The sequence below is a fragment of the Salvia miltiorrhiza genome, chromosome 7 (genome assembly GCF_028751815.1).
Source record: "Salvia miltiorrhiza cultivar Shanhuang (shh) chromosome 7, IMPLAD_Smil_shh, whole genome shotgun sequence".
NCBI lineage: Eukaryota > Viridiplantae > Streptophyta > Magnoliopsida > Lamiales > Lamiaceae > Salvia > Salvia miltiorrhiza.
In genome coordinates, this window is record NC_080393.1 from 6,938,006 (window position 1) to 6,965,611 (window position 27,606).

The 27,606-nt window shown below is 31.0% G+C and overlaps 4 protein-coding genes across 5 annotated transcripts in view; 2 read left to right on the forward strand and 2 right to left on the reverse strand.

The window, feature by feature from the left end:
- The window catches only part of LOC130992114 (nucleolar complex-associated protein 2), an 884,658-nt gene that overhangs the window by 329,454 nt on the left and 527,598 nt on the right, over positions 1 to 27,606 (forward strand). The gene's annotated exons all lie outside the window — the stretch shown is intronic.
- Positions 2,536 to 4,006, reverse strand: LOC130992159 (uncharacterized). The gene is made up of 3 exons (XM_057916688.1): positions 3,436 to 4,006; positions 3,118 to 3,343; positions 2,536 to 3,022 (listed from the first exon to the last, which is right to left on the reverse strand). Exons 1-3 carry the CDS (start codon positions 3,625 to 3,627, stop codon positions 2,559 to 2,561), a joined length of 882 nt encoding a protein of 293 aa, XP_057772671.1. The 5' UTR covers positions 3,628 to 4,006; the 3' UTR covers positions 2,536 to 2,558.
- On the forward strand, positions 6,796 to 9,260 carry LOC130992177 (LIM domain-containing protein WLIM1-like). The gene is made up of 4 exons (XM_057916724.1): positions 6,796 to 7,288; positions 8,498 to 8,594; positions 8,679 to 8,809; positions 8,893 to 9,260. The coding sequence occupies exons 1-4, from the start codon at positions 7,151 to 7,153 to the stop codon at positions 9,094 to 9,096; spliced, it is 570 nt and encodes a 189-aa protein (XP_057772707.1). The 5' UTR covers positions 6,796 to 7,150; the 3' UTR covers positions 9,097 to 9,260.
- LOC130992179 (uncharacterized) lies at positions 15,028 to 16,663 on the reverse strand. Of its 2 annotated transcripts, XM_057916727.1 has the most exons (3): positions 16,125 to 16,663; positions 15,901 to 16,040; positions 15,028 to 15,378 (listed from the first exon to the last, which is right to left on the reverse strand). In XM_057916727.1, exons 1-3 carry the CDS (start codon positions 16,390 to 16,392, stop codon positions 15,277 to 15,279), a joined length of 510 nt encoding a protein of 169 aa, XP_057772710.1. In that variant the 5' UTR covers positions 16,393 to 16,663; the 3' UTR covers positions 15,028 to 15,276. The 2 variants fall into 2 exon arrangements, with proteins under 2 accessions (XP_057772710.1, XP_057772709.1); XM_057916726.1 differs by having other exon boundaries at positions 15,028 to 16,040; positions 16,125 to 16,527.

Below are 27,606 nucleotides of genomic sequence, written 5' to 3' on the forward strand. Positions count from 1 at the left end.
CGCCGACCCCAGCCTCCCTCATCTCTCTCAATTATGCCTTTATGTCAAACGATGACACACAACAATCGACCGCCTTGTTCCCTCAACCAAATCAGACACCCTCAACAAGAAGCTCAGCAAAACGACGTCGTTTAACTTCATTTTAAGGTCATGGAAAAAATGAGAATCGCGCCAAACTTCAGAGATTTTGACGCTATAAGGTTAGACACAAAACGACGTCGTTTAGCTTCTAATTAATCTATTCAGCATAAGTGTGCCACATTGGTGACACGTCATCTAATTAATGGTCGAAAAACGTCACTAAGGGAAAAACAAGAATCGGAGCAACGATTAACGATTTTAACAAGAAATTTAAAGGTTAAGGGAAAAATGCGAATTTCGCGAAACTATAAGGATTTTGATGCTATTTGCCCTTCTTTTTAAGTTCGTGTATAAAATATATTTTCATTTTTAGTAAGTCACACAACCCATTTATAATCTTTAATAATTTTATTTATTATCAGAATAATTAAATTAATCAACTTAAAATTACAAAGATAATATGGGCCTGTATCTTGACATTTAGTAGTTTTGTTTTCTTAAATATTTGGATTTTTTTAGTAGTTTTGTTTTCTTAAATATTTGGGTTTTATCCTTGTGAAAAACAATATGTTTGGATTTTATCTTAAAAACAAATTAAGAAATGAATTTTTTTCTATGCGTAGAATGAAATAATTGATTTTTCCCTTTCTTATAATGAGCCTGTAATTGGGTAGGTTGCAAAAATTTGGTCATCTTCAATATACTACAATATCAATTTAGATGGTGTAATATAAAAGATGTAACATACTAATACTAATAATAAAGAATAGTAGTATCATTTAGTGATGTGGCAACTTCCTTTTTTTGTCGTTTAAGCCACTTATCTTTCATACCTAGTATTGAATCTATTGATAGTTGAAAAATAAATTACTACGAAGTAGTCACCGTTTAAAAAAAATGCATTTAAATGGCACTAGTTTTAATTAAGTGATTGAATATATTGTTAGTAGAGTAAGGGTCTCACTTTATTGTGAGTTGAGAACTTAGCAAAAATAGACTAGATGCATTTTATAAAGACGAACAAAAATGACAAATTGGATACATTTTATGAGAACACGGGAGCATATGAATTAGTCACTTTAAAAAGGACTAACTTGTGGGTTCAAATTATATAAATATTCTTTTTAAACACAAAACTCCCGATTTTAATTTGTTATTCGTTTTGCAACACATTTGCAGAGAGCGCTCTCTTTTTTAACACAAAAAGGTAAGATGTTTTTTGCTTTTGAACATATATAGATCCTTCTGATATGGATAGATGACTACAATTTGCAGTTGAAGATGATATTATTCCATTCCAGAAAGCAATATATCAGCACCTCATTTGACTTGATTTGATTTCCACATCTCCTCCTCTTGACAACACAGTAGGGCCTTAGTTGAATGAGTGCTTGTGTAGATGATTATTTAATTTATTTTTGTGGCCATTGAGCTATGAAGACAATTTCCTTTACTCCCAAAAATATTCAATTTCCACTTTCATACAAATCTACACAATGGAATTCAACTTAAAAGATAAACACCAAAATTTGTGTCAGGTAAGAATAGATAGTACTATCATCCAAGATGGTTGAGGCGTTGAACAGTGTGCCAGATCTTGATTATCCTTCTAGCCTTCTTAGGGCTCGTTTGGTTTTCAGTTTAGGATTAGCCGGGATAAAAATTATTCAGATAATTAGCGTGGATTAGGCTGGATTACTAATATTGAAATGGTGTTTGATATCATGGGTAATTAGTCCTGAAAAAAAAATCCTATTTGTTTGATAAAAAAAATCTCATTACGATATAAACCAAAGGATAATAGTTATATCAAAGATTGAGATTTACAAACGCAGCAATGGCAGCCAATCATAAATCCACATCAGTTTAAGCTCATCACGGATTATCCATTACAAGGCCAATGAAATTATCCAGTAAATAGAAAAAAAAAACAAAAGTCGAGTAAAGCACAAATTATAGCTTCACAGGACAACCACCGAGGACAAAATTGAATGTCTAATAACTAAAGATGCCAGCATGCAACAAGCTACAACTTTGGGCAGATCAAGTCTTATAATCACAAACTCCAAAACATAAGAAGACGAACTGAAAAAGCTAGCAATTTTGATAACACCTATATTTCACTTGGCCAGAGCAGATAGGAAAACAAAGGCAAATATTTTCAAAAGTGAGGAATATGTAGCAAAGGCGACATGATTAGTACAAAGGCAAAAATCACATCATCCCTAATTAAAAAAAAAGATCTATAGCATAATGCTAAGGCAGCCGAACTTATAATCACAAACTCCAAAAAATTTAAACTCACATCAAAGGATAGAAAATCACAAGCTCAAAAGAAATGGGAATAGTTATATCAAAGTTTGAGGCTAACAAACGCAGCAAAAAAATATAAAACAACTCGAGTATCAATAGTATGTAATTCACAGGAGCAGCCAATGAAGTGATCTAGTAATTATAATTAAAAAGAAGTATGAAACCTAATTGTTATTTACATATTGTAACCACATTGCCTCGGCCAATGCATTCCTTGCCGCGTTCCAATGTGGGGAACTATCAACTTCATCTACAAATTCATCGGATGTCCCATCTAATGTTGCATCATTGTCTTGGGGCATGGCATCTAGTTGTTGTTCAATAGGATCTACTGCCATTTCCATCCGAATGAAATTGTTAAGTAAAAAGGCTGCCATTATAAGTCGGTTTTGCACTCGAATTGGATAAAAAGATGGCGATCTTAGTATACCCCATCTCATCTTCAAGATCCCAAAGGCTCTCTCTATGGCGTTCCTTGCTTTACTATGTCTCAAGTTAAAAAGCTCCTCTTTATTTTGTGGGCGTGCATTGTTTGGTCCCCACTCTTTTAAATGGTACCTAACGCCCTTGAACGGCGTTAGGAAACCATCACTATTCGCGTAACCATTGTCACACAAGTAGTACTTCCCTATAAAGATAACAATGAAGTAAAAAATTCAATTAATTATCATGTTAACAAATAAACGTGGCTAAGTATTGAAATTAGTAGAAAGCATTATATACCCTTTGGGACCTTAAGGCCATGAGGTCTACTAATTGCATTTCGTAAGATTCTAGAGTCCGCAGCCGAACCTTCCCAACCGGCTAAAACATAGCTGAAATTCAACTTCCGATCGCATACACCTAACACATTCGTTGATATCTGCCCTTTCCTTGTTCTATATCGGGGTTTGTCCTCGTTACCAACCATGACACTAATATACGTGCCGTCTAATGCCCCTAAACAGCCCTATTCACAATTCACACATCAAATTAGTATACAACACCAAGAGCACTAAATACTGATTTAATTAAAATAATATTGATTCACGTTATCAATACCTTAAACCACTGCCATCGGGGATCATTGCAATCCGCGGGGACAGCCTCTGGCTTGGATAAGAACATATCATGTAGCCGTATAATAGCCCCTAAAACGGCGTGTATGTAGTGTGATATTGTTTGACCAGATCTCCAAAAGTCGAACCGAACAACTCTATTCTTTTTATGGTGGGCTAAAACTGAAAGAAACATTGCTACTTGTTCCTCAACAGTAACGAATCGCCCGTTAACCAACCCCCCCCCCCCCGTTCTCGCAGAATAACACACAACCTAGCAAACGTCCTACGGTCCATTCGAAGGTTGGATATGCAGTCAACATCACTAAGACCAAATAAGCGGCTCAAATGTTTTTCTTGGTCAGGCCATTTACGGATTATCTCATATTTTAGGGCTCCAGATTCACGCCTTCTTTTGCCTAGCCTAGTCTTATGATAATAGACAAATAACAACGCCACTTTGATCACATGAACTCGTAGTATTTCTTGCAGCAAAACAAATTGCATATCACGCATACGAATGTCTTCCTTTCCAGGCATATTGTGAACTCAATAGCAGGTATCTAAACAGCCTAGTAGCAAATAAATATTTGGCCATTAATAAGCTCAAATAATTGCATTAACAAATATAGTATCACATAAAAAATAAAATTCAGATAGAGATTCATATTAACCCAATAAAATCCAGATAGAGATTCATAAACACGCAGTCAAGGCAGCCTATCAAAATTGACAAATCCACATCAAAAATGATAGGTTGAGGCCCTCGAATTATATTAACATTATTCAAAAGACCCTAGATCATCATCAGCCCTCTAATAATTATATTAACATTCTCATTCATCAGACCCTAAATCATATTTCAAACCATATTTTACCAAAACAAGTACCAGCAAATCACATCATCAGGCAAATCGAATTACCAAAACAGGTACCAGCAAATAACATCATCAGGTTTACCAAAATAGGAACTGAAAAATCACTGTTTTGGTCATTTTCAGTATAATTCGAGAAAGAACAGCAAGGTTCGAAAATGATGATTCGAAATAAATCAATTGATGCTTCGATAAACCAAAACAGGTACCAACAAAATTTGTTTCAATTCGAAGTATTATCAAAATGATGCTTCAAAATAAATCAAGCATGCATTATATTTCATAAATATAATCTTCGAAGCTCGGTTTTTCCATTACAATAGATGAGTTATCAATCTTTTAAAATACAAAAATTCGAGAAAAAACAGCAAGGTTCGAAAAAACAAGAGACGAACGAAAAATTGGGGATACAATCTATTTTCAGTACTTTATGGCTCAAATGTCAAGCTAATTTAAAGTGCGATTTAAACGTCAAGATTTCATGTTACCATTGACGAATCGACTGTGAATAATTTGGCGAAAAAGAACGGCAAGGATCGAAAAACAACAGACGAACAAAAAAATGGGGTTGAAGAGCAAGGCCTGACCTGATCCAGAAGCTGACGTTGATTACCCGATGTTGCTGTTACACCCGCTGCAGATAGATTTCCGATGGGATTGCGTCAATTGCCTTTGGAATTTTTCGCCCCCAAACTGCAGTAAAAAATGAGATGGGAAACGATGGAGGCGATGAGATGAGAAGCTAGGGCAAAATTCTCCTCGAAATTCGCGAGAAGGGTAGCAAAAAATTACTCCAGATCCATAGGATAAAAATTATCGGATGGGGAATGAGGTATTATTAGACGGGGTTATTCTTGCAAATTAAGACCGGGCCCTTTATTAAACCTGGGCCATCCGTATAAGCCTAATAGGATACCAAACACAGCATAAACCTGGAATAAATTAACTTATACAGGCTATAACCCAATATCAAACAGGCCCTTAGTCATCACGAATTGAATCATAAAAGAAAGAAAAAAAATTAATTTGGGCCAGATGGAGAAATGAATTTGGCCCCAACCAATTGTGAAACTAAAAAACCCAACCTTCTTTTATTTCACCTTTTCCTTTTTCTATCTATTCATAACCCCCATTTTCCTCTTCATAAACTTTAAAAGCAATTACACTATAAATATGATGTTATTAGACCTTTTGCTTTATAATTCCACTGCTCTATTACTTGTAGGCAAAATCTATATAATATATAAAAGAGGAGTTTTTTTCCTCCATTCTTTCCCTCTATTTTTTTTCTCTCTCTTCTTCCACCAAATTTTTCAGTATTTTCTCTTCTTTTTTATAGTTTTAATTATTTTCTAAACATCACAAAATTTTATTTATGAAAAAAAATATTCAATATGCATCTTAAATTTAATTTTGTGACAAGTTTTTTAATATGGTAAAAACAAACAAATCATCAAAAATGAATTTAAAACGAATAAGTTATGAAAATTTTAAGATATTTTAATTTCTCTCTCTTCGCTAAAATTTTATATTTTTTTTTATTTATGTTAGTCCATGAGAATATTCATTCATTTAATATGTTGTGTAATACTTTATAATAATAATGTACTAATGTTAATTTTTATTATCAAAAAATTTGAGATTATTTAATAACTATGATTATCATTAGACATTATACAAAGTTAAAATTTGTAATTGATGAGGTTTATCTTTAATTTATTTTTAAAATATATTTTGTATTTAATTATAATTTATCTAATATTTATATATTTTTATTTAAAATATGTGGTTAATTTCGATGTTCGTCGTACATCGCACGAATGGTCATACTAGTTATAGTTTAATAAGTACCTAAATTATTATCGATATATGTAACAAAAATGTTCCAAACTCTACATACTTACAATTAAATACCTGACTTATTAAAATATTATCCAAAATATCCCAAACTATGAATAACTACAATTGAATACCTGACGTATCAAAAAACTAACATAAATGTTTCAAAGTTTAATTTTTATTTATTACAGAAATGTGAAATAACTCAGCAAAGTTAAGTTATTAATATTATCAATTTTAGGCAATTAACTAGAATTGTTTTTTTTTTACTAACTTTTTTTTCTTAACATACTAGCTTATTTTTCTATCTATTTGTATTGGACGAGCCACATGATTTTTTCGTGATTGAAAATTGAATTTTGTGATATTATTGTTAGTTTTGTTACAGTACATGACACTTTTTAAAAAAATATATTATATTTACATGTAATTATGTATAATTAAAATATTATATTATAAATTCAATAATTTGGAGATTAAACTATCATTTTCACTATTAAACTAGTATCATTTTCACTATTCAGACCAAGATATCTAAAGCCAATAAAAGAGACGTATGCACTTTTGAATAATTCTGAATAATTCTCAGTCTGAGTGCTCGGTTAAAGTTGAGCATGTAAATTATTACGTAGGAAAATATATGTATACCTATACCTGTAAATACCCTAATCATTTAAAGATTGAAATAAGCACAAATGAAAATTGAATTTTTCAAACAATTTGACAGCTAAAGCCTAAACATAATCTCGTATGTTGACAAACATCGGTAACTCATCACTTCCCTGACTAGCTGACCTGTAAATTACTCCAAAAAAAACAAAAAACAAAGAGAGAGAAAAAGAAAAAGAGAGAAAAGGGAGAGCAGAATATTTTTTTTAATTTCTAGCATTGATTTTCTTACCAACTGCTCTTTTTCAAATTTTTCCTTTTTGAGTTTGCTACAAAGATCGAAGATCTAAGTTTTGCAAGAAAAAAAGAAAACTTGAAAATTAAAGGATAAGAAAAATGGCTAGTTTTGCAGGAACAACACAGAAATGCAAGGCTTGTGAGAAAACAGTGTACTTGGTGGATGAGCTCACCGCTGACAACAAAGTGTATCACAAGGCTTGTTTTAGATGTCATCATTGCAAAGGAACTCTCAAGGTTCGATTTTTATCACATCCCTTTGCTGTTTCTTGATTTAATGATACTTGCTTCTGCTGTTTCTTGGTGAAAAGGGCTGCTGTTTTATGATCGGTTTTGTTTTGATTTGATTTGTGATGGGGTCATTGAGTTAGGTGTAATTGATGGAATATTATTTGTTGCTGCAGCCCTTGTTGTAATTCTTGATTTATTGATGGTTTAATTTTTTTGTGCAAGAATTGTATGTTTTGACTTTGTCTTGGTTTGATGGGGGCTTTGGTTGAATGAGGTTTTTGATATGTGATGTGTATTGGGATAAGTTTTGTTTTATTGAATTTGTAGTGGGATTGTTGAATTGGGTGTGAATGGTAACAGTATTGGCTTTTAAGATTGGTTCTTGATGACTGGAGTTCTTTCTTAATTGGGAGATCATACTTTGAGGGTGAGAGTTTTGGTAAATTTGGTGTAGGTTTATCGGATAATTACATGGTGCTTCTCAGTGACGACGTAGTTATAGCTATACATTTATTGATTTGAAAGTAAAGATGAGCATTTGCTATGTTACTCTGCCAAGAAGGGGATGTGTTTGAGCAGTGTGTTTTTGTCTTATACTCATACTTGGTGTTGAGTTGCCTAAGTAACTTGCATTTGGTTTTGTGATTGCTTGGAACTTGCAAGAATATCTCGCCAATTATCGTGTTGTGGTTGTGAACCTCACCATTTCAGTGTTTGCGTGATGCAATCTCAAGTTTTGTATTTGCTTTTAGTGATCTATGCTGACTGACACTGTAGTTTCATGTCCCTTGAAAAATTCAATTTTCTGCATATTTTCTAGCTTATGTATTGTCTCTGCCTCAATGTTTCTCATTTTAAGGGACGACATAATGATTGTCACAACAATTACCTTCTAAATGGATGATCATTGCTTGATAAAGCAACATGTATGTAGTCATTTGTTGCCTTATTTAATGTTTAGATTATATTGCTTTGCATCAACTGACATTACATGATGCTCGAAGTCACCATCTATAATCGGATTAAGTGGCTTTTAGTTTGTCTTCTAACCACCTATGTGTCCTTCATGAGAAACTCCACTTAAGTTGTGCTATCTCCGAGTGAATTCCCAATTTCCTTTATAGAACCAATCTAGCACCGTGTCACGTTGCATTTATCCATTAATTCGCTAAGCATCAGATGCATTTGCTCACGTTTCATCAATTTGTGGTGCAGCTGAGTAACTACTCTTCCTATGAAGGGGTTCTATACTGCAAACCTCATTTCAACCAACTATTCAAGATGACTGGCAGCCTTGATAAGAGCTTCGAAGGTTGAATCAAAAACTCAGTTGATCCTCACTGCTCAACTCATTTTTCTTTCTTAGCTCATGCAAAATTATCTATACTATTCGCAGATGCTCCAAGAACTGCTAGAGTCGACAGATCTTCTGAGGCCGGTGCTGCAAAGAGCAAAGTCTCAAGTATGTTTGCAGGAACTCAAGATAAATGTGTTGCTTGCAGCAAAACAGTTTATCCTATTGAAAAGGTACACATATAAGCTATGACTAGTTTCAAAAATCGAAACTCTAAATCCTCACCAATTAGGTCTAACATTGTTGTTGATAACAGGTAGCAGTGGATGGCAGCTCGTATCATAGGGCTTGTTTCAAGTGCAGCCACGGTGGTTGCACGATAAGCCCATCTAACTATGTTGCACACGAGCATCAGCTCTACTGCAGGCACCATCACACTCAGCTCTTCAAGCAGAAAGGCAACTTCAGCCAACTAGACAAGCATGATCAATCTACGGAGCACAATGGAACTGCAGCCTAAATCGAGGCGATATATATATAAAAGCTTGTGGCATTTGACGCCTTTCTATGTATAACGAACTTCAACGTTGAGAGAGAAACTTCAGTTTTCTGGTGATTTTGGCTTCTAGTTTTTGTTGTTGGTTTGAAGCATAAGAAATGTGATGTTTTGGCATCTTCTTGCAATTCTTGTATGTGTCATTGAGCACCATTTTTGTCTTTCTGAATTTTACTATTACTACCATTTTATTATTTACAGAATTAGAATATTTTCACTATATTTGCGTATATAATTAAACAAACTGTCTAGATATAAGGAAGAAAATGCATCTGGTGGAGAATATTTTGTGTGCGAAAATATGTAGTTATAATATCTGTAAAGAGAATATTACTTTGAAATAACGATATTCTAAATGAACCAAATAAAAATATGGATTTCATTCACAGCAATATAATTTGAACTTCATGTGTTAATTTTTTCTTAAGATTTTTTTTTTTTTTGAGAAGAATTTTTTCTTAAGATTTAAAAATACAAACCATGTTAATGAAGTTAGGTAAGCTGCAAATGAGTAGAGGCATTTATTTAGTCACTAATTAGTGTGAAAGCAGCCCACACTCGACTGATTGAACTAATAGTGGTTTTAATTAATGTTGAGTATTAATTATGTACTAATTGCACTAATGCCTTAATTAATGTTCTTTCTCTCTCTTTATAATTATAGCTGCTCCATTCCTTTCCTTTGACTGCTATATTTATTCATCTGTTGGCCTCGGCTTGTTTGGTGTGTAGGGTTTATATTTTTAGCTTTAAAAAAAAAAAAGATGAAAATTTTAATCTAAACTAAAATTATATTTTTAACTGGATGGCCGACGTTATACTTTCCTTATGCAAATGACTAAAATGCCCATTAAGATAGACACTAATGAAGAAACTATTTCTTGATTCTCATTGCAAATTGCACCTAAGATTCTTTTCTTTTCTGGGTTCCAAATCTTTTTATTATTAAAAAGGAAAATCTTTCCAAAGACATAAATTTCTTGATTTCTGTTGCTCTTTTCCACAGAAAGCGATGAAAGAATAAAGAAAAAGTTGGCACTTGTGCTTTTATTAGTATGAGTTTTGGTGCAGTGGGACTCTTGAAAAGGAGCAGAGAAAGATCTAAATCTAATGGCTTCGTGGGCTGGAAACAATGATTTCACAGCAATAAAGATGGTTGCTAAAATCATTTCTCAAACTCAAGAATATGTAGCAAGAATTTTTATGACTCCTTTACCACTTTTGCTATCCCTTCTAAGTTGTTCTTTTTGGCCTTTTTCTTTGCTCGTCCCGCAATTAAAATTTAAAATTATACGTTAACTTTATATATGTTTATTGGTATAGAATATTTTAGAAAAAACAAGGAAAAATGCATTCGTTTAGCTTTACAGATCGACTTTTTTTTTTTTTTTTTTTTTTTTTTTTTTTATAATAACAATTTTAGTTTCAACTTCATTTAAAATACTGTAATTCAAGGCTTATTAATTAATTTAGTTGATGTTCTTTGTAGGCATTGCTGGTGCCGTTGGTTTTTGAGCTATAAAAGTTTTTTCTTATCAAAAAAAAAAAATTAATTAATTTAGTGAAAATTTTAGTTTCCTTAGTGACTTCTAACGTCCGAAAGATCAATTGGTACTTGAATTTTATGCATGAAATTTTCACCCATATAAATTTAATGGTATTGAAAATTGAGATATTTCAGGTCATCAAAATGAGATCGTTTTATGTCTTGTAATTTTGATTTTTAATTGTTTTTAAGAAACACACACAAAAAAAAAACAATAATGCTATTTGGACAAAATTTGTCCGGAGTTAAATACTTTATAAAATAAATTTATTTAAAAGTTTTGATTCAAAATAAAATAGGATTTAGTTAGTTTTATTGTTTCTTTTTATTGTAAATTTATTGTACTTTTTTAATAACCCTTTTAATTATTATTATTTTTAAAGTACACAAACTACAAATAAAATAACAAAAAATAAAAAATTTATTTAAAAAATTATGAAAAAATTACAATATAGAAAAAACAATAAAACTAATTAAATTCTTTCAAACTTGAATAAAAAATTATAAATAAATTAATTTTTAAAAAAATTTAACCTTATTTTTGTCCGGACAAATTTTGTCCAAATAGCACTACTCAAAAAAAAAAAACAATTTTATTTGAATGATGTGGAATGTCTCAGTTTTCCACGTCATTAAATTTATACAAGTTAAAATGTCATGCACTGAAATTGCTAATAGGTTAAAATTGTCACTACATCAATTTAATTAGGTTTGAATAATTAATGTTAATAATTGAAATTCGACTATTACAGTCACTAAGGTAATGTAAAAGGCTAAATGAGTGTATTTTCTCAAAAAATAAAATTGCACGAATCCGTATCCAGATGAAATAAAACCATACTGCGTTAAAGTTAATTATGTTTGTAACCAAATAAAATTGTTATTAATATACAATTCGTGCTGCCTATATAGTATAGTAGCTGAATAATCATTATTTTGTGTCATCAACAGAATTTGCACGATCTAATCATTTCATGTTCTTGCAGTATCTTTCTTTATCCAAGGTTGGCATCTGAAAAAGAATATATTTCTTCTTCTTTTTCTTTGAAAAGTATAGGTTCGAGTATTCTATTTGGGCTTTAATTAGATTGAGATTGCATTAAAGAAAGTGCGGTTTTACTAAGGGGTTAGTAGGTTTGGCACTACCTCTTTTCCAGAATTTAAATATTCTAAAAATTTATCCATATCACGATTCTTTCTTTTTCAAATGCCTTTGCTTTTGTTTGTATTTTTTATGGATATTTCAAATGTTGGAGCTATCACAACCTACGTTTTATAAGTAATCTACAATATATTTTATATGATTTGTAGATTTATTCAAAGCACATTCAATTAATGTGTTGATGTATTTCTTTGATTCTAGAAGAAAGAAAGGGTTTGTTAAAAAGTAAAATACTGATGGTGGTATTATCCGCAACACCAAATCAACCCACAAAATCAAGTTTTTTATACTTTTATTTTTGAAATTTAAGTAAGTTTATTTTTTTTTATTATCATTGAAATTGATTTCTTTTACTTTTTATTTGTAAAAGTTTGAGCTGTTCAGCTATTTTTCAGTAGCTCTTAAATACTCCATTTGCCCAAAAATTAAATCCTTACACACTATTGAACCCAAAGCAAGAAATAGTTTTTTATTTTGTGCGAATTTTTGTGTAAAAGCCCTGTTTTGTTTGAGACGGTAAAAGCCCTTTTGATAAGTTTTGTATGTTTGTTGGACTTCGTTTGTTTAGTTTAAAAGAAAGTTTTTTATAAATAAAATATCGACTCATCAATGTCAGCTTGGATGATTTTGAGAAATAGACTACCCACCTGCGATAACCTTCAGAAAAGAAATATTTCGTTGCATGTAGCTGACCTTAGAAGCAACACGTTCAGCTAGGATAATCTGATTAGAGAAATGAGTGCAAGTTCAGCAAATCTTCTTGGAGCAAGGATAATCTGATTAGAGAAATCAAATCAAGAACATGGACGTGGAGCTCGGCTTTCGGCTCGGAACCCGCAGTGAGAGATTTCAAAGCTTGGATGATCTCCTTCAGTTAGCTTTTGGTTTTTTGTTCTTTCCTTTTTCCCCTTTTCCTTTCCTCTTCTTTCCCTGGTGGCTGCACCTTCTTTCTTCCCCCTTTTTTTCCTCTACTGTACTCTGTTTTCTTGGTACCCCTGGTACCCCTCTTTAATATCATTTGCTTTTTTTCTGATTAAAAAAAAAAAAAAAAGCAACACGTGCTTTCATCAAGAGGAGTCTATTAATCACTTGCTTCTCCATTGCCCAAAGACAGAAAAGATTTGGGATGAAATGTATAAGTGGCTTGGCATCTGTTTTGTGCAGCCACAAAATATGGTATCACACTTTATTATGTTCACAGATTGGAGCAAACGGAAAGATAGCAGGAAGTTCCTAAGGGCGTTATGGTGCTGCATAAACTGGGTCATTTGGAGGTGCCGAAATTCCAGTCGATTTAAAGATAAATTCTGGGAAATAAACAATGTGGTTTTGGAGATAAAAGTAAAAATGTGGAGTTGGGGTAGAATCTTTGGAATCTCAGTCGTTGGGTCATGTTTTAAGGACTGGATCTCAAGAGATTCATGTCCATTGCTACTGTAAGTTACTCTTGGTAACTCTGGTACCTGGTTTTGGTATTTATAGAATCCCTTTTCTTACCAAAAAAAAAAATATATATTAGTTATATTAATAGGATGGTTAGTGGTATAAATAGGGAGCTAATTCTGTAACTTCTTCTACAAATGTAATCATATAAAAAAAATTCCCAACACTTTTTTTTTCATCTCTGCAGTTTTCTCAACACTTTATCGTTAAACTGAATCATAAAAATTTGAACTTTTCAAATTCTCAAACACGAAATTCAGAAATTGCAATTTCCATCAAAGGTTTTTGCGCCCACCTGGTCAAAGTATACAAATTTAATTATTGAAACCAACTACAAACCATTAAACTCGGTACCCACTTGAGAAAATAAACCATAAAGCCTCTATATAGATTTTTTTTAAAAAAATATTGTGTGTGTGTGTGTGTGTGTGAGGAATTTGAAATTAATTAGATATGGCAATAAAGACAGTTTTTTTCAAAAGCCAAACCAACTCATTCATCAGAATATTGGTGATTCATGGAGGGTCCATATATATAAATTTTGTGGTCAGAAATAGCTATATTGCTATATAGCACAGCTAATATGAGAGTAATTGATTTGCTTTTATTACGACGGACCATCATCAAATTTCAATTTCTTTTATATGCATTCCTACTATGTCAATAAATATATTATATCTACTCGTCACCAATAAGTATATCTACTCTTTTATATGCATTCATGTAATCATATTTGATTGAGTTCCAAATTCATTGATATTTAAAAGCCAGTCCAAAATGAAGAACACCTAGAGTGTATAATTTTAGATAACGTAAGGTTGTGTTAGAGGTATTTGGTTTTGGAAAGTCTAGTTGTTTATACTAATAATTAATTGGTTTTTTTATATGTAGAGACACAATATTTATATATAAAAAAATTATTCATATGGAGTATAATATAGAGTTAAATACGAAAGGGGCAGCTGGTCTGCATGTACGGCTGTACCCAATGCTAAATTTGAGCTCATTATATACTGGGCCGAGCCCACGCCATTTAATTGTAGAAATTAATTTTCTTTTCTCCATAATTTCGTTGCAAAACTCTTTTTTTTGAATTAGAATTACAAAAGGTATCTAAATATAATTAATTATACAATCTACATATAGACAGGACCTCAACACCACCACACAATGGTGGAAAACTACACCGTACGTAGACCAAAGAAGAATATTTGCAAAACTCTTATTAAACTATTTAAGAACTTATTTTATCGAACAATATTCCAGGGCTTATAAATTAATTTCTAAATTTCTAAACTATGATCATGGATAATCACACATTAATTTAAATATCCTCGTTAACTGGCGTTTGCTTATCATATCAAACATGGCCCATCATCTTCTTAAAAGGATAATCGACCCGATTATTCTAATAGTTAAAATACTAGTAGGATTCATTGACTAAAAATTAAAAATCTAAACACAAGAATAGAAACATAGTTTAATTCAACTTTTTTATTTTTATATTTTTTTTCTTTTAACAATTATAAATATCTGTTAAAATTACTTTTAATAATTGTTCTTGGCTTCACATAGGACCCGAGTTTAAAAAATCCATCAGCAGACATATAATATGTATGAAAATGTACTACAAAGTGTAAAATATACCACTTGCAAATTGCAATATATAAATTCAACTGCATATCTCTACAAAAAAATTATGAGGATTTAAATTAATATGCGAGAGAGAGAGAGAGGCACATAGTTTATTAGAAAATACTAAGAATGTGCAATTTTGAGTGTTTTTCTTGTTTGCATAACACTGAACATGTTCTCATCTGGATCTCTGCTTTTCTTAACATCCAATCCAATGGAACTGTGCTGTCACTCCCCACGTTCAGATTGCGATGCCATTTTCACAATTTTGTTTTTATCTATACTAACTATTTTGCAGAAATCTCAATCTAATGAAGACATGCTCAGAGAAAATAAAAAAAATAAAATAAAAGTAGAATCAGCTTGCAGCCTCAGAGATGCTCTTTAATGCTGGTTGCCATGCTCTGGACTTGGATGTGCCAGAGTTAACTTGTGTGTTACTTCTTGACCTCTGCCTTTCCTGAAATCCACATTTATATGTCCAATCATGAAATAAGATAAAATAATACTATTATTTTCATATTATACGTACGGCCAAGAAAAGTTCTCTATTATCCTCTCAAAGTTCACATCTATACAAATATTTATTTTGGAAAAATAAATCCAACTTCTCTAGAAATTATATTCTCTACCTAAATTTCAAGAAACGGATTGCTAAATTACTTATGTAATCACTATCTATACGGAACATTGTGTCACTACAGTATTTTTGCTTCATAATATTCCCTTTTTGCACGCGCTAAAAATTATTGAAGAGAATAATAATAACTCAAGCAGGCCAGTTTCAAGATCTCAAGATTCGCAAATCCAACTCATTAACAAATTATTCCTCATCATATGTATTTACATAATTAAGAAATAATTTATTCCTATAATATATATTTTTTATTTTACAGAATCTCAACAGTACTTTGGCACAGGAAAAAAAACAATAATTTGTTTTTTTATATATAATTTTGAAAAAAAAAACAAGTAGTTTTACCTGATTATTATTCTTCTTCACATCATCTTTGTTCCTTGCCAAAGCTTCAAAATCTGAGCTGTTTTTTTCTGTTGTATTTCCATTTTTGTGATGCTGCTGCATCTTGGCTTGCTTCTTTGCCCACAATCCTTTCATCACCTCTGAAAAATAATAAAACAAAAACATATAAACACATTTTCACTATAATTGCTTTACAAAATTCAAGAGAGAGAGAGTAAAGCAACCTTGAGAGGTAAGAAGTCGGTAGACATGGCCAAGGAGGAGAGTATCATTAGGCCTAAGAAGTTTGATCCTCGTTACACGAAGAGGGGCGTTGCTACTGGCGGCGGCGGCGGAGGAGTAGAGGGTGGTGGTGAGGAGGAGAGCGACGTAGTGGCCGGGGTTGATCTTCATGATTTCAGCGGCGGAAACAGGGAAGTAATGCTTATCAACTCTGCCATTTGGGTGCTGGATTACTAGGGTTGCATTATCCACAGCTTGGCAGTTGCCCATGATTTCTTCTCTTTATCTGTGTGTTTTTGGTGCGTGTTTGAGGGTGGGAATTTTTTAGGGAAGAGGAAGCAGAAGAAAGGAGAGTTTTATTATTGTTGCAGCACCATCTTTATAGCCACACCCACCTCATTTTATTACGACGAGAATGACTTTTTTAGAATATTTTAGATGGGAGGGATTCCCTATTGCAACTATTTTTCTTTATTTAATTAATAATGTAATATAAATATTTATACATCGCAGAAAAAATCATCAGTCAAGATTCCAACTCATATATTGTATTTGGACTCGGTATAATAATTAATAAGTAGAGAAATTCACTATACTTCTTCAGTCAATATAGTAACGCTTTGAAAAAATCAATATACTAATTTACTCAAATTAAACAAAATTGAGTGGGCCATCGGTCAATATGTATGTAAAAAAAGTCCTCAATATTTCCGTAAAAGCCGAGGTATAGTGAAAATTTTCCTTAATCTATTATATAATAGGATTAAGCCTTAGCTTATGTGGCATATCTAAAATCTCACAATTTCAAAATTTTCCATATATAATCTTCATCATTTATTAATTAATTAACTATTACATTCTATATAAAGATTCATTAATCATAATAAATATAACTAATAATAAATGTATATATATAATAATATTAACATTACATATAATCTAAATTAATAAATTTTATTATTTATTTTTTCTAGATAAAAATTAGATTTATATGTCTGATAAGAAAAAAATTATAATCTATATACGATAAATTATTTTAATTGAATGTTAGTGATTAGATGTATATTTGTTATTAATTTTATATTTCTCAATAGCGTACATATTATATGTATATGTTGCAATATATTATATTGTGTGTGTGTGTATATATATATATATATATAGATAATATTTATATTCTTAATAATTTTCAATAAAATTAATTTTAAATTAAGTTTGAATTGAGACATGCACATATATGTAAATTATAAACGGGTCCGGTCATTGATTTACATGTTTGCATAATAAGGCACAAATTCTATAAACTGATTAATTTAAAACAAAATCTTATTTTATGTCTATCAAAACAATTAAAATTTTATTTTTATTTTTTATAAAATAAATCCATACATTTTATTTATATAGGGAAGAAAAATATATTTTTCATTTCTGCAAACTTTATTTGTTTCTGTTCGTCCATTACTATAATAATAATAATAATAATAATAATAATAATAATAAATTCTATAATACGATTAGACCTTAGCCTACGTGGCAGGCCTCAAATTCTTTCTTTTCAATCTCAATCTCCAACGTGGCATTTGAGAATCCAATCTATATATCCTCATTCTCACTTTTAAAACAAAAGTCACGCCTCCCTCTTCCTCACGCCTGCCTTTTCCTCACCCCATCGCCATCGTCCCTGAATCCGGTCGGCGTCGTCTCCCCCTTCACTGTCTCTCTCTTCTCTCAATCATTTTCTCTCTCTAAAGTCGATAATTCCTTAGTTAAATTCTATAATTGCATACCTAGATTTTTAGCTATAAATTCCTTAGTTTATAATGATTTACGCTTCATCGTGTTTTTTCAGCCAACACAAGGTACTTTTGTTCTTTTTTTGCTGTGTTTAGGGAGCAAAGCAAACCTTTTGCTGTGTAATTTTAGTGCTTCGTATTTGAATAAAATTTGTTTCTGACTTGTGAAAGATATGTTATAAGCCTTTCGACGGAATATGTAAATTACAGTTGATTGGGTCCATATAATACCATTTTGAGTTGCTAGAGTAAAGCTTAAAGAGCAGAGTTGCCATAGCAGAGCTTCCAGAGCAGAGCTGCCAGAGCCAGAGCAGAGCTTCCAGAGCAGAGGGTCAGAGCCACGTTGCTAGAGCAGAGATACCAGAGCAGAGCTAGCCAGAGCAGAGATGCCAGAGCCAGTGCTAACCAGAGCAGAGGTGCCAGAGCAGAGCTGACAGAGCCAGAGCTAACCAGAGCAGAGGGCCAGAGCCAAGTTGCCAGAGCAGAGATGTCAGAGCAGAGATTCCAGAGCTAAGTCATTAAAGTCAGAGCCAGAGCCAAGTCGCCAGATCTAGAGTCAGAGCTAAGTCATAAGAGTCAGAGCCAGATCCAAATCGCCAGATCCAGAGTCAGAGCTAAGCTATTGGAGCCAGAGCGCGGAGCCACACGCTAGAGACAATTCGCCAGAAGGCGGAGCTACTTAGCAGAGCGGAGCCAAAGAGTAGAGGTCTGCCCCAAGGAAGGAAATCCAGAGCTACTAGACAGAGCGGGATGATGAGGACAGAATCCAGCTCTGTAATTAGGGGACAACGACCTGACAAGTTATAATCTAATAATAGCCTTAATTAGTTTAATGACGAGCATGCGGAATAGATGACCAGACGAATTTACTACTTTACCCCGACTGTAATGCCTATAAATACCTACGATGATGAAATAAAGCACACGCTCTCTTTTACTGCTTTAAGAACTCTTCTCTTTCATTTCTCTCTAGAGTTTGAACTAATAAAATTACATATATAAATAAAATATCTAAATTGTTAGAGTTATGTTTGTTAGATAGTTGACAATTGGAGTCATGGTTGAATATAATTTCATATTTGATGATGCTCTCTCAAACTTTAGATGAGATGATGCTCAAAACTTCAGACGAGATGACGCTCTTTCAAGTTTTAGACGAGATGATTCTCTTTCAAGTTTCAGACAAGATGATGCTCAGAAGTTAGAGGTGATCTGTCAAGTTTGCGACGAGCTGATGCCCACAACTTGGTTGGTCTTAAAACTCCAAATGATACGATGTTCGATAAATCAGTTATGGTCTTTTAAATATCAGGCGAGATTATTTTCATAATTAGTTATGCTTTTAGAAGTTCGGAATTATATGATACCTATGTCAAATTTATATGTATTTCTACTCTTTTTTTTTTCTTACGCGTCAACTTTTTATAAAATTTCATATGAAAACTAATGGGTATTTTTATGATCTCAACAAAATTAATAATTTAATTGCTAAAAGTTGTTGACATTAATATAATTTAAAATGTATTACTAATTTAATTTAATTTAATTAATTATATAAATAATTTACATAAAAAAATATTTTATATAATTATCATAAAAATAACATAAAATATATAAATTACAAGAAAATATGTACCCGTCGAATTTCGACGGGTAATACACTAGTACTGTGTAATATGGCTAGTTTAATTAAATGGTATATTACTGTGTACTTGGTTGGTAGTATTCGATGCCCTCTGTCTGACTGGGACAATATTTTATATTTTTAAAATTTTAAATTATATATAAATCATGTGAATAATTTTAGAATTTATCATATTTGTAATAAAAAAATTAAAATATGGTATTGATTTAATAATTATAATATTATTCTAATTTTACTCATATATTAAAAAAATATATAAATATATATGGAGTATATTATACTTTTTTAAGTTGAACAAATATTTTAGGACTATTTCATCAGATTTATATGCAGACTAAATGAGATTTAAATTCATATTCTTAAATAGTTAAATATATTAATGAAGAAAAATTGAAATGTAATACATTCAAATTTTATAACATATAGATATATGTGATGTGAATTTCACCAAAATTCATCTAAATAATACTCTTCCTTGGTCCCATGAAGCATGAACAAGTTCTTCTCGGCACGGGTATTGATATTTTGTGTGTTAAGTGTGGTAAGTGTAAAAGTGAAAATTAAAGGCCCAAAAAGGGTAATTTTTTTGTCAAATAAGGAAACTGGTCAAGCTTCATGGGACAAACCAAAAAGAAAACTTGGTCATGATTTGTGTAGATAGGACGAGGGAGTAGTATATAAATATACATTTTATGTTGTATTTATGATAAATGTGTTTTTAACTTTACAATAATGTTTTATCATAAAAATAAAATTGAGTTTATTGAGTTGATTAACTTAAATATGAAAATTATTTAAACAAAATAATTATATATATATTCCAAAATCATCAGATACAGATACAGCCTTTGGAAAAGAGATTGTGTAAACTATAAAGAAGGAGAGGGTGAGGCTTTTTACCTCATGTCTAATGGAAAAAGTGAAGTATCAATTCTTTTGTAAGAAGGTGTTTTCTATGTATTTAAAACTTTATCGGTAATTGCGAATAATGACTTGTTGCTTCTTACGCTACAGTTAAAAAAATGTTTCGTCTTAAAATTATTTCTCTAGTTCTTTTATATGCGCCAAAAACTTACCTTTTTATAATATACTCGTACTCGATATTTCTAAGTATTTTAAGATTTTGTCATATTTCAAGAATACTTAAGGTAAGGATACAGTAGCAAATTTTTGTTCATTTTACTTTTTTAATTACATTAAATTGTTACATGTTCTTAGTTTGAATTGTTTGAAGCATGAAAAACTAGTAATTACAAAACCCAAAAGGGAAAACAAATTACTTTTTAAAATGTAATTAATCTATTAACACATTTTGTAATATAACGTTAGCAAGATCCTTTAAATAAGTGATGACGGTGAGTGATTAATTTTCTATTCTTGTGAAACGTTACAAAACTTTTTACCAACTAGGTGGTTTGCAGAAAGCAACGGAATAAAGATCACGTGTACATAATAATCTTTGTCTAAACATATATAGTACATAGGGTATGAATCAAGTACAACGGATATAATATTTATTATCAACATGGTATAAATTTCCATGAATCAATATAATATATAGATGTATTTTTCAGTGCCAATCGAATTACCCTATGTATAGTATAAGAAATGATTCTACCTCTATTATATTTATTGGGTATTCCCGATCTAATCTAACGGCCACATGATATTTTAACCAAAAAGAAAGCTTTCGTGCGGACATCAACAATTTTGTTTTGTTTTGAGAGAGACGACGTGGTTTAATTAATCTAATTATTTACATGTTAAAGTCTAGATCGCTTGGACATAAGCAATTCTATGTTAGTTAGTGTTATTAATTAACTATCAATTTAGAATTAATTAGAGTATAATAATTCATAATATATATATATATGACGAAAATTTCACCATATTAATTTAATACATTATTCGTGCATTATTCTCACAAAAATAATCATTCCCACTATAATCTAAAGCTAATGTTCGTATAGATTACTTCAAAACTCGATACTTGTTTTAGCGTCATCAACTATGATTGAGGGCATGGATTTAATTCTGTATAGCCTGCGTACAGTCTATATATATACATATTATTCTCTTCGTCCCACTAAGTACGACTCTCATTTTTTTTAAAAAAACGATCATTATTAATGAAATAAACAAAAAATAAAAAAGAGTCATTATTAATGGGACGGAGGAAACACGTGTGTATACGTGATAATAATAAACATTGAATTCATCAAAATTCAACTTTATAGTCTTAGCTTGATGCGTGAACCATGGGTAAAATCGATATTAGTTGTGAGCCCGTATTTTGATGATCTCGATTTTATTATTTAATAATATGATTGATATTTATTTAAATTTAACGTGTGAAATGAGAATAACAAATCAATATAAATTTATGAATGAGTGAGTTGTAATACGCGAACGGTCAATTAAACTTGAATTGAATTTAAATTTTGAAGAGAAGAAAATTTCACCATATTAATTGAATTACCACTATTCATGAATTACAAGAAATTCATTAGTAAATTTATATTTATTATTTGTATTTTTTTACAAAAATGATCATTTTTATTATAACTCATATATATAGAGTCTTCTATGCAATATAATATCATAAAGTTTCCACAACATATATAGTATTGAATGTCTTAAAAATACACACAATTTCAATTACTTAACCCACTTAAATATCCTCTTACATAATTTATGAAATTATGAGTCCCAATGTGAATCTGTGTAGCCAAAGGCTTTTTTTGTAGGTCCCAGAAGACGCACATAGCATGCAATAAAATCCATACGTCAGTAATAAGTGGTTGTCGCGTGTAAATGTTTTGGGCACTCATTTACCCTTGTGCCTTTGCACTATACTATCATTATCATCATATTGCAAAAAATTATTTCTAAACAATATGTTGGGGTTTTATCGGAATATTTAGCCAGCTTTAACAAAATATTCCTGCCATTTTCAGGATTACCACCATTTCCAATAATTGGTGACACTACTCTATTTTCACTCACTTTAATCCTAATTTTGTTTCCCATTTATGAAACATAAAGTAACCCCACAACTATTTTTTACATTATTCAGCTATTTGTTTTTACTTAATTCAGTGATGTTTGCCCTTTTTGATTTGAGAAAATATGTTTTAATATTATGTTTATGCGATCCAAGGGAGTTTCCCTTAATGTGCGCGGTTGGTGGTTGTTTGGACAAAAATAAAGTTAAAAATATTTAAAAATTAATTTATTTATAAATTTTGATTCAAGTTTAAAAGGATTTAGTTAATTTTATTGTTTTCTCTATATTGTAATTTTTCATAATTTTTTAACATTTTTTTTTGTTATTTTATTTGTGGTTTGTGTACTTTAAAAATAATAATAATTAAAAAGGTTATTAAAAAATTACAATATAAAGAAAACAATAAAAATAACTAAATCCTATTTTATTTTGAACCAAAAAATTTAGTTAAATTTATTTTATAAAGTATTTAACTATATTTTATCTGGATAAATTTTGTCCAAATAGCATTATTGAAAATTTAATAGCTAGGTCCTGAACTTGCATCTATTTATTCAACTTAATTATATTAATCACGTGAAATTTTGTTGTTAATTAGTTGCGTTGATAAAATTTCCTCTTTGAAATTTGAATCAGAATAGGGCTTGCTCCCACCCATGGTTTTAGCTTTACAAACAACACTTCAAATAGTGAAATTTGACAAGACTATAGGAAGAGGGCACCATTTTTATATTTTGGAAATATAAAATGTATGTAGTGCTCTCTCCGTCCACAATAAATATGATATGGATGAAAGAACACGAGTTTTAAAAAAATATTGAGAGATGTGTATAAAGTAGAGAAAGAATCTCACCGAATATATTTGTTAGGTAATAAATAAATTATTTGTGAGATTAGTTTCTGTAAATATTATGGAAAGACCACACTTATTGCGAACAGACGAAAATAGCAAAAATATCACACTTATCGTGAAACAGAGGGAGTATTTTATAAGCTTTAACTCAAATTTTTAAAATCACTATTGAAATAAGATTTTATTAAAAAAAAAAAACTAAAAATCCAATCGTAGCAAAACAGTGCTAACAAAGGTCGAGCCTCACTAAAATTTTTCGGACGAAAAGTCAATGAGAAAAACACCGCTAAAGAAAAAAAGAGTATTCGTTTATTACAACTAAACGAAAAGGAAAACTCCTCAACTAGATAACCGAGTTGTTGTCAAAACCCCAAGCCCGAAAAAAATAAAACACCGAAAGAGTTCGATCATCGCAGAATAAGATTCTAGCGCATCAAAAATTTGCTTAAATCCCAGAACGACCACTCTAACCTACTCCAGTGCTCGAAGCCAAGAAGACACGGCAAATTGCAAGCAATTTATGCACTCAAATTTTTAAAATCAATGAAGCTTCAATTTTTATTTTCTTTCGAGATTGGCCTCTCTTTGAGTACACCAAACACTGACGTATATTAAAAGATAAAAGAAATCCACATGCACATCTCATAAAAGAAACAAAAACACATATAGTTAAATACATAAAAAAAAAGTGATAAATAGTTTTGCTCCCAATGGAGAGGGGGAGAAATTAATTAAGAATAGAAAAAGAAATTAAAGGGGTAGTTCCAATAATGAAGAGTATAGAATCAACCAGATAATAAAGAGTGGTATTATTGGTAGTTGAGTAATGCAATGGAAAACAAACAAGGAATAACAGATCAATAGTGTTTCCTCTCTCTAAATGAAAGAACAACAAAATCACACTTCAACCCCAATACCTCTGTAAGGTTCTTCTGTCTTCAAATCAGACGAATGACAATTCATAGTGGTCCTATTTTTTTATTTTTTATTTTACCTAATCTTTTCGGAAATGTCTTTTTCAATTTATAACAATTGATTTGTTTGATAGTTTTATCAATATAATAGTCAGTTATTTATAAAAATCCGAAGTTAGGTTTTCATTCAAACATATATACATCTATTTTTAGAATTTAATTTATACTCTTTTTTCTTCCCCTTTTTTCCCACTATTTATCAGAATTCGGAAAGAAGTGAAAGTCTATCTTTTTTTAGTAAACAAATAAATATTTTTAATGATATATAAAAATAAGTTGAAACATAACATTTTGACCCCATACATTAATTAATCACGTTACTACTACATAACCACGCATACACAATAGTCCATCTTTTTTACTGCATGAGTGAATCGTAGTTTTGGGCAAAAGCAAAAACAAATGTTATATCCAATAAATCAACGCCCATCTCATTCCCATAACTCAATCATAGATTTCTGATATCAATAAAATAACTAAAAAGATAAAGGAAAAATAACGATCGTAAGGTATTTCATCATCACAATTTATCAATTTCTGCTTCATTGGCTACAATAGTGGCCCGATTTTTGTTAAGGATAAGGCCGATCGAGGTAAATTGATAAATAATTAATTTAGGAGCGTTTATTTTTGCATGATTGATAAAAATACACGATCGAGTATTTTTATCCTTAAGAGATCGAGAAACTTCTTCAATCTCACTCTTTGAACGAGATAAAAATCAAATCAAATTAGCTCAAATGAATGAATAATTAAAGGCTTTGATACACTATCTCAAAGTTTCGATCCATCTAAATAAACAAGGGAATAACCATATTAATTTTGTCTATCAAAATTAATCTTTTAAAGTAAATGTCCCTTATTGCGTTGATAATATGATTATTTCGAACATAATTTATTTAGTATATCTACTAAAATGAAACATGAGATGTCATTCAGAATTATTTTATACCAAAGATTTTGATATTGTTTTTGGTTTGTATAAAACAAATAGTGTCAAATAATAGTAACGGCGGTGGACTACAAAGGGCATTTTGTTAGTAATTGAAGTATGATGCAATAGTGTGTAAAATCATAAGTACCAATTTTTTTTTTTTACGTACTCAGTGGTGTGTACGATTACAAATCATTATATTACAAATCATTATATGATGAGCTATCAAATGTAATTCACATATGTAACATTACATCGACCAAACATTAGTTATAATAAAGAATACGAACTACCAATAAATGATTTCTTCCCTACCATGTCAAATATGCAATTAATGCCGTTGATTTTCAAGATCCATCATTTCTTGGGGTACACAAATTCAAACATGAAGCTGCCGAAACGAGTGAATTTAAGCTGTGACGGATTTATTTGAATCAATATATATATACCATTTTTTTCAAAGTCCATTATGATTATTGGATATCTTTTGATAGTGATCGTTCGACACCGCTAACAAAACATATTAGTGTACCCCAAAATATAATTAAATTTCACCCTACCTTGTACAAATCCAAACCAGCAAGAATACTATAGAGGAATTCAAACATCACAACAATGTCTGCCACATGAATTTTTTCAATGTCGAAATTGCATCTTAAAAAAATGTTGAAAATGCTGTGTACCAATTTGCCCAAAATTTAAAGAACGTATGGTTATTGAAGAATATGTGCAAATATGATATAGTATTTCCTTTAATGCAAATTAAATAGTGACTAAAATTACTAAAATACCCCTGCACTTTATCAAATTGGGGGGGGGGGGGGTGTCTAATCTCTCTTTTTTTTTTTTAGGGGAGGGGCTGTCTAATCTAATGCCTGCTGTTTTCTACTAAACATAAATACATGGGGTGTAGAGTACAACTCGAGAAGTGGTGATTGAGTACAACAGAATCACACAAAGTGTTGCATATTAATTAGGAAAGATATGAGCTGAGCTGAGCTGCTTTTAATTGCCCCAATCACAAATTACTTTTCCAACCTTTTCTATTGTTTTGTTTTGTTGCTCAGCTTAATATTAACCAATGAGTGGTGTGCAAGATACTTCTTTTCTTTTTCAAGCATTCATCTCTTTGAAAACAACTATTCTGTGGGTCCCTCCTTGTCACTGCCACTGCATTAAATAACATTTTAACCCATTTCAATTTTCAACGCCTCTTTGATTTAATTTCAATAATTTCTCTGTTTTCATCTTCTCACCAAATCAGATACGTGACGAAAACAATTTACTTATGAGTAATGCTATTTGGCCATAATATGGCTGGCCATAATAGCTTTAAACTCAATGCATTAAATACATGAGGGGAGGGCATTTTTACCCTATTATGGCCGGCCATAATATGGCCAAACAGCTTTTCCCTTTACTTATTTGAACAGATAATTTCTTCTTTTCCATTTTTTTAGGATTGTTAAAATTCTATTTCTAGGTGTAGCTTTTCCTAAATATCCATCGTTTGTGATACTTTGTTAAATTAATTTTGATAGTAATTGAAATTCTCTTTCTAATTAACATCACCCTCTTCAATCATCGTTCAGTACCTTTATTTTTTTTCACAGTTGTGTAGAAAGAAATTACAGTACTTTTGTTGTGAAGTAGATATGTCATGTTGTTTTTGTGATGTTCCACTCTAATGTTAAATCACGCATTATTTTCATAGCGTATGTGGGTGTGACATATTTACGTATATCATAGCATGGTTTTGTTAGATAATATACCGTGTTTGTTTGGACTCATATATTAATCACTCTGGCACTAGATTAATACACACGATATCATAGTTTTATAGTAAAGTAAGATCATCCGTTCAAATGGATTTCTAATGGCTTTCGCTACTGAGGTGGTAAACAGATCTCATTCTTTTATCATGTGCCCCTTTGCAAAAGAGGACTAAGAGTTCAAAATACAGACATTTCATTAATTATTGACCAATAATAAACTAATAATTGTTTTCTATTAATTTTTTAATCGTGTTGCTAACACTTTTAGGTATAACTTTTCGTAAATCTTGGTCCTTTATTCGTTTGAAATTATTCATGTGGCCTCTACAACGCTCGCTGCTTTAACGTATATTATTATTAGTATTACTTTGATTGTTTAGTGCATTGCATTTAACAGAAAATACAACGAACGCACATTCATGTTCATTCAAAATAAAAGTCATTTGAGGTCGATCGATCACAATCGAACACTTGTACTTGCTACAACAAAGGCAAATTTTACT

Coding starts and splice junctions, on each gene's coding strand:
- LOC130992159 (XM_057916688.1), bottom strand. CDS start 3,627: ATGTTTCTTTCAGTTTTAGCCCACCATAAAAAGAATAGAGTTGTTCGG. Junction 3,344..3,435: donor CCCGATGGCAGTGGTTTAAG/GTATTGATAACG, acceptor AATTGTGAATAG/GGCTGTTTAGGGGCATTAGA. Junction 3,023..3,117: donor TGGCCTTAAGGTCCCAAAGG/GTATATAATGCT, acceptor TTATCTTTATAG/GGAAGTACTACTTGTGTGAC.
- LOC130992177 (XM_057916724.1), top strand. CDS start 7,151: ATGGCTAGTTTTGCAGGAACAACACAGAAATGCAAGGCTTGTGAGAAA. Junction 7,289..8,497: donor ATTGCAAAGGAACTCTCAAG/GTTCGATTTTTA, acceptor TTTGTGGTGCAG/CTGAGTAACTACTCTTCCTA. Junction 8,810..8,892: donor CAGTTTATCCTATTGAAAAG/GTACACATATAA, acceptor TGTTGATAACAG/GTAGCAGTGGATGGCAGCTC.
- LOC130992179 (XM_057916726.1), bottom strand. CDS start 16,392: ATGGGCAACTGCCAAGCTGTGGATAATGCAACCCTAGTAATCCAGCAC. Junction 16,041..16,124: donor CCGACTTCTTACCTCTCAAG/GTTGCTTTACTC, acceptor ATTATTTTTCAG/AGGTGATGAAAGGATTGTGG.